This window comes from Opisthocomus hoazin, chromosome 6 (genome assembly GCF_030867145.1).
Source record: "Opisthocomus hoazin isolate bOpiHoa1 chromosome 6, bOpiHoa1.hap1, whole genome shotgun sequence".
Lineage (NCBI taxonomy): Eukaryota > Metazoa > Chordata > Aves > Opisthocomiformes > Opisthocomidae > Opisthocomus > Opisthocomus hoazin.
The window spans coordinates 66,016,000-66,020,967 of NC_134419.1; the positions used below are offsets into that span (position 1 = coordinate 66,016,000).

General features: G+C 52.5%; 1 protein-coding gene across 1 annotated transcript; it reads right to left on the reverse strand.

Moving 5' to 3' along the window:
* Nucleotides 1-913: 913 nt before the first annotated feature.
* Nucleotides 914-3,599, reverse strand: CALHM3 (calcium homeostasis modulator 3). The gene is made up of 4 exons (XM_009942059.2): nucleotides 3,313-3,599; nucleotides 2,464-2,719; nucleotides 1,125-1,505; nucleotides 914-1,033 (listed from the first exon to the last, which is right to left on the reverse strand). The coding sequence occupies exons 1-4, from the start codon at nucleotides 3,597-3,599 to the stop codon at nucleotides 914-916; spliced, it is 1,044 nt and encodes a 347-aa protein (XP_009940361.2).
* Nucleotides 3,600-4,968: the final 1,369 nt, after the last annotated feature.

Here is a 4,968-nt window from a genome sequence, read left to right on the forward strand (position 1 = left end):
AATTCTGGGCAGAAATATCAGTCAAACTGGCACTGTGGTTGGCACCATCTACAACAGGGGCTGGTAAAAGGCAGATAAGAAAGTAATTAGCGTTAGAGACCCAGGGTTATGGTTACATTCAAACAATTTTGAAACTAAGGATGGAAATGCCCAGCTAGGTGATGCAAGGATGATCCTCTGGATAGATCGGTTTGTACCGAAGTCTAGCAGGGGAGTGTTTAAAAATGTGTCTTCAGACTTCTCAAGCAGAGTCAGCGTGTCCTTTCCATGGCCGAAAGCCAGTGCGTAGAGCAGCCACCTGAACCCCAGTACAGCCCCATAGCTCTGAATATGTTAAGCAAAACCTCCGTCTCCTTTTCCTTCTGCATATCTAATCCAATCCAGGGATGCTTATCCAGAGGTAACTTCAATTAAATTTATGCTGCTCCATGAATTTCAGTGTGTTGCCATATTTTGTTTTGAAAATGCATGGAAGTATTGACGGGTTGTTAGAGGGAGGCTGAACAGTTTGGCAGCTGGGCTGGGGGCAGCCAGAGCTCTCAGCAGATGGGAAGACGTAGGAGGTGGTTTTGCCTTTTTGAGTAAACATGTTGGTGTGGTACTAAAGGAGTTGCCAATGAAACCATTTCAGTGTCAGCACTGCTAACTCTCTGAACCAGGTTTCACTGAAATGGGCAGGAGCTCCTCACACCTCTGCGAAGCTGTTGCTCCAGTTGGTTTGCATACACAGCCCGATGTTGCTGCCTTGGTTAAATCCTTCCTCGAGCCAGAATGGTTTTATCACAACTGTAAGGAGCTGCAAACTCTTTAATATGACAAAAGTGCTACGAGAATTGCTTGGCCTGTGTGTCATTAATAGTGACTGAGTCTGGGACCTTTGCATCTTCAGAACTAGTTTATTTCGGAGGTTTTGCTAGGTTTTCCTTGGAGTGGAGCCTTTGGGGTTGGGGTTTTGGAGGAAGATGTCAGCACCGCTGTCATCTCCCCACTGGTCCCTGCTTTGTGGAGACAAATGGCAGTGGCCCTGCCATGTCTGCAGGACAAAGCCCCCTTTACACATCGGGGTGCTGGGGGAATTTGGACCGGGTAATGGGGCTGTCTGCTCAGGGCAGAGGGGATCTCACTCGCCCCAGGGGATGACTCTGGCTGACATCCAGTGGAGGTTTCTCATAGTACCACATTTTCAGAAGTTTATTCACCTGGTCCTGATCTGTGATGCCCCGGAGAAGATCTTCCTCTCCTTCAGCCCCCTCTCCCTCCCTAGGCAAGATGAAGCTGTGCAGTTTGATCTCTTGCCGCATGCTTTCGAAGAAGTGGAGGATGCATTTGTGAGCAAAGAGCCGGCTGTGCTCACAGCAGGTTTCCTCAAAAATCTTTTGCTCGATGTCAATGTAGTTGCTCCAGTGACGTGCCTGCAGGAGGGTGGCCTGGTTGAAGCAAGGTCTGAGCCAGCGGGCGAGGAAAGCTGCTGCGATAAGGATCAACAAAATGCTCCAGCCGAGCGCCTGGGTGATAAGAAATAAGCAGCGGAACACGAGAAAGACAGGCACAAGGACAGGCGCAAGCTGTTCGCCTGTATCACCGAGACAGGGAATTTTTGTGGCTGGAGGGGAGAGGTGGCATATCTGGACTCTGGTCCTTGATCTGTCCCTGAAGTCTAAACTGCACTCAAAGGGCCAGTGTAATCTCCTCCCGGTGAATACAGGACATTTATCTGTGCATCAACAGTTCAGATAGCTGTTGGCAAAGTTAGCCTGGAGCAGCCAGGCATTTGCTCTGAGCATGGGAGCACCCCAGGGGACGGGGACTTCAGGGCTCTCCTTTGCTGCTCACTTGTCTCCAGTGATGTTCTTCTGCCACCTACACTGGCTCCAGGACCCACGAGTCCCGGCAGCAGGGTGAAGACAGCCCAGACTACACGCAGCTCCCTTCAGTAAGAAGGAAGGGTTTGTTTTCAGTGCCAACCCACCGGTCCTCAGCCCTGACCTGGCACTTCTGTACCATGAGCAGCGGCCAGCCAGGGCTCCACTCCCCATCGTGTCCTGTTCTCCTATGGTTCCTGAGAAAGCTGCTTTCATCTGTCCCAGCTTGCACTGTCTTAAAACAGCAGGTCATATCTGCGAGGTTAGCAGTTAGAAAGGTCTTCTGACACTGAACAGGGCCTAGGAAACACCTATATTCCTTGCAACCTGCTTTTTATTATCTGGGTTCAGAAGTTGCTGGTTCTTCTAGAAACAAAGTTCTGTTAATCAAACCATCCTTTATTTCCTTTCCTTTCCCTACGTGAGTGACTCTGGAGGTTGTCACTGAAGGTGGCAACGTTTGGGGCACAAAGAAATGAAGAGCAGTCTTGCTCTGAGCCTGACCGTGATGAAACTAGGACAAATTGAGGAAGAGCAGGAGCAGATGACACATGCCCTGGGCACCTCACTGAGAGGAGGGGCTCCGCCAGCAGTGACCTACCTGGGACCAGCAGCGCAGGTACCTGGACACTGCCTTGCGGGACGTGTTGTTCCTCAAGAGCTCGTCATCCTTGCAGGGCACCTTGGCCAGCAGCTGCTGCACCTGCACCGGGCTGGCATTGGCAAAGCCCACAAACTTCTCGGGGTCCACAGAGCTGCTGAAGGCACAGATCAGGCATTTGCCATCCAGGAGGGTGACTATGATCCAGACAACAGGGGCAACCATGGCTCGTTGCATGATGGAGGAACACAGGTACCTGGGGCAGGAGAGAGAGAAGTGAGTGGGTAAATGCTGGGAGCTTTCTCCTCATCCAAGGCCTTGATGGATGCAGGCTGCCCTGTGCCAATCAGCCCTCCTGGAGCCAGGGAGCTGACCCCCAGGACTGTCCCCAGCATTGCTTAGCTAATGCCTCTTCTGCTCTGCGATCACAGGTCACAGAATGTTAGGGGTTGGAAGGGACCCCCCGAGATCATCTAGTCCAACCACCCTGGCCAAAGCTGGTTCACCTAAACCAGGCTTCACAGGACCTTTTCCAGGTGGGTTTTGAATATCTCTAGAGAAGGAGACTCTACAACCCCTCCACGCAGCCTGTGGCCAGGGTGGCAGCGTAAATCCAGCCGCTGGTGTCGAGGTGCTCCTGCCCTCCTTTGCTGGGATGGAATGAGTCTCTGCCTTCATTTCTCCTATTGTAAAAACATTTACCATGCCCCTGCCCCTCCAGGCTCATGGGGAGAGGTCTCAGGAGCTGAGCTTAAAAGAAAATTAATTACCAAGAGGATCAAAGCTACAGAGGCGAAACAGCTAAGCAGGAGGTGAAAGGAGGGATGCCACTCCCGGTACAAACCCCACCTGATGACAGCTGGGTCCTTCTTTCGGTGCCCCTGCGGTCGCCTCCACTCCTCCAGCATCACCAAGGACTGTCTGTTGAGGATGAGACCACAGAGGAAGAGGGCGACGGGAGGTACGAACATGATCCCCAAGCCGTATGCCATGTTGTACCGGGGCAGGCAGGGGCAGCTGAAGTCAAAGCAGGCATACATCTTTACGCTAGCCAGGGCCAACAGCCCACAGATCCCATTCATTACAGACTCCGAGTTGGAGTGGAAGTACTGGAAGATCATCCGGAAGCGCTCCATCGTGTTCTTTTGGCCAAGGGTGTTCCTCCTGGGAAGTCCTGGGCTGCCCGGCACAGCCTGTCTCCCTTTGCCCCCTGTTCTGCTGCCACGGGGCGGGCGGCGCAGCTCAGCCCACAGTCGGTTGAGGCGGGAGGACGGGGATGGAAGGGAGCTGCTGTGGCAGGGAGAAAACCCTGTGCTGGGGCTTCCCCACCAGCACACGGCTTTCACAAGTCTCTCTCTCACCCAATGCTTATCTTCCAGGGCAGTTGGTAGCTTTTCTAGGTAAGCAGATGGATACAGCCTCTGGCAGCTGTTTTTTCTGCCCCGTTTTTTGTTTTCAGGGCTGTCCTCTGTGCCAACCAGCAACAGCCGCTGGTCGTGCTGGGTCCCTCCCCTCCTGGAGGTGCTAACTCTGGGCAGAGAGCCATCAGTGGATGGCTGGGAGCTGCTCTCTCTGCTGATCGAGGGCTGCTGAGCAATTCATCGGCCAGGAGATACCACGCAAGTCAAATGAGCTCATCTGTGTTACTGCTGCTGCCCCGCCTCTTTTCGGTGAAGCAGGTTCCCAGCGGACCAGGGGGAAGGCAGGGAGCACACGCCTGGCTCCAGGCACGCCACATCACCTCGAGCTCAGATTTCTCTATGAAAATCGCCTGAAAGGATCAGCCCTCTGGTCAGGAGGCTGTGAGAATTGATAGTTTCCAAAGCCTGCGATGGCACTTCGGGGCAAAGGCTGCTTGCAGCTACACACTGCACACGTTGCGTGACATTTGTACCACACCTACGTCCATGTCCAAGGCCCGTGCACTGGGACTCCTTCCTGCTCACCGTCAGAGGGCATGGTGCAATCAGAGCAGCTGGATCATTTGTCCCATGGGACGGGATTATCGTCTTCTATTTTAAATATCCCAGAGGCAATTCCTCTTTTCCTCTCAAAAGTTTATTTTACAGATAAATACAGCTTGTTATCACCCAAGGAAGCTCAGTTTTTTTCTGACGTATTCAACATCATCTTCCTCTCTCTGGGTTTCAGCTGAAAACATTTTCAGATTTCTTTTCAGCTCAGATATCCACATCTACAGCAAAGTAAAAAAATGGTGTTACATTTGCCTATTTTGTTAAAAAAGAGAGGAACCAACTCCACCGAAGTGCTCTCGCTGCCAGCACTGAGGTTTCTGGCCGCGCTGGCTCCTGTTGCAGGGCTGTTTGCCTTGACAGGATGGTGCCAAAAGGAGCAGCGTGGAGAGGTACCCACAGTCGCTCGCAGGCACGAACGGCGGGTGTGCGACACAGGCTGACTCACAAGGTCACAAGGTCATCGCTCCCATCTAAACAGCAACTCGCACTATTACTTTAATGAAATACAGCTGCACCAGCCATAATGTTT

Bases quoted from the DNA above. Each gene is read 5' to 3' on its own strand.
- CALHM3 (XM_009942059.2), bottom strand. From the start codon at position 3,599: ATGGAGCGCTTCCGGATGATCTTCCAGTACTTCCACTCCAACTCGGAG. The intron at 2,720-3,312 runs GTGGGGTTTGTA...CTCCTGCCCCAG, and splicing joins AAGGACCCAGCTGTCATCAG to GTACCTGTGTTCCTCCATCA. The intron at 1,506-2,463 runs GTAGGTCACTGC...CTTATCACCCAG, and splicing joins ACCTGCGCTGCTGGTCCCAG to GCGCTCGGCTGGAGCATTTT.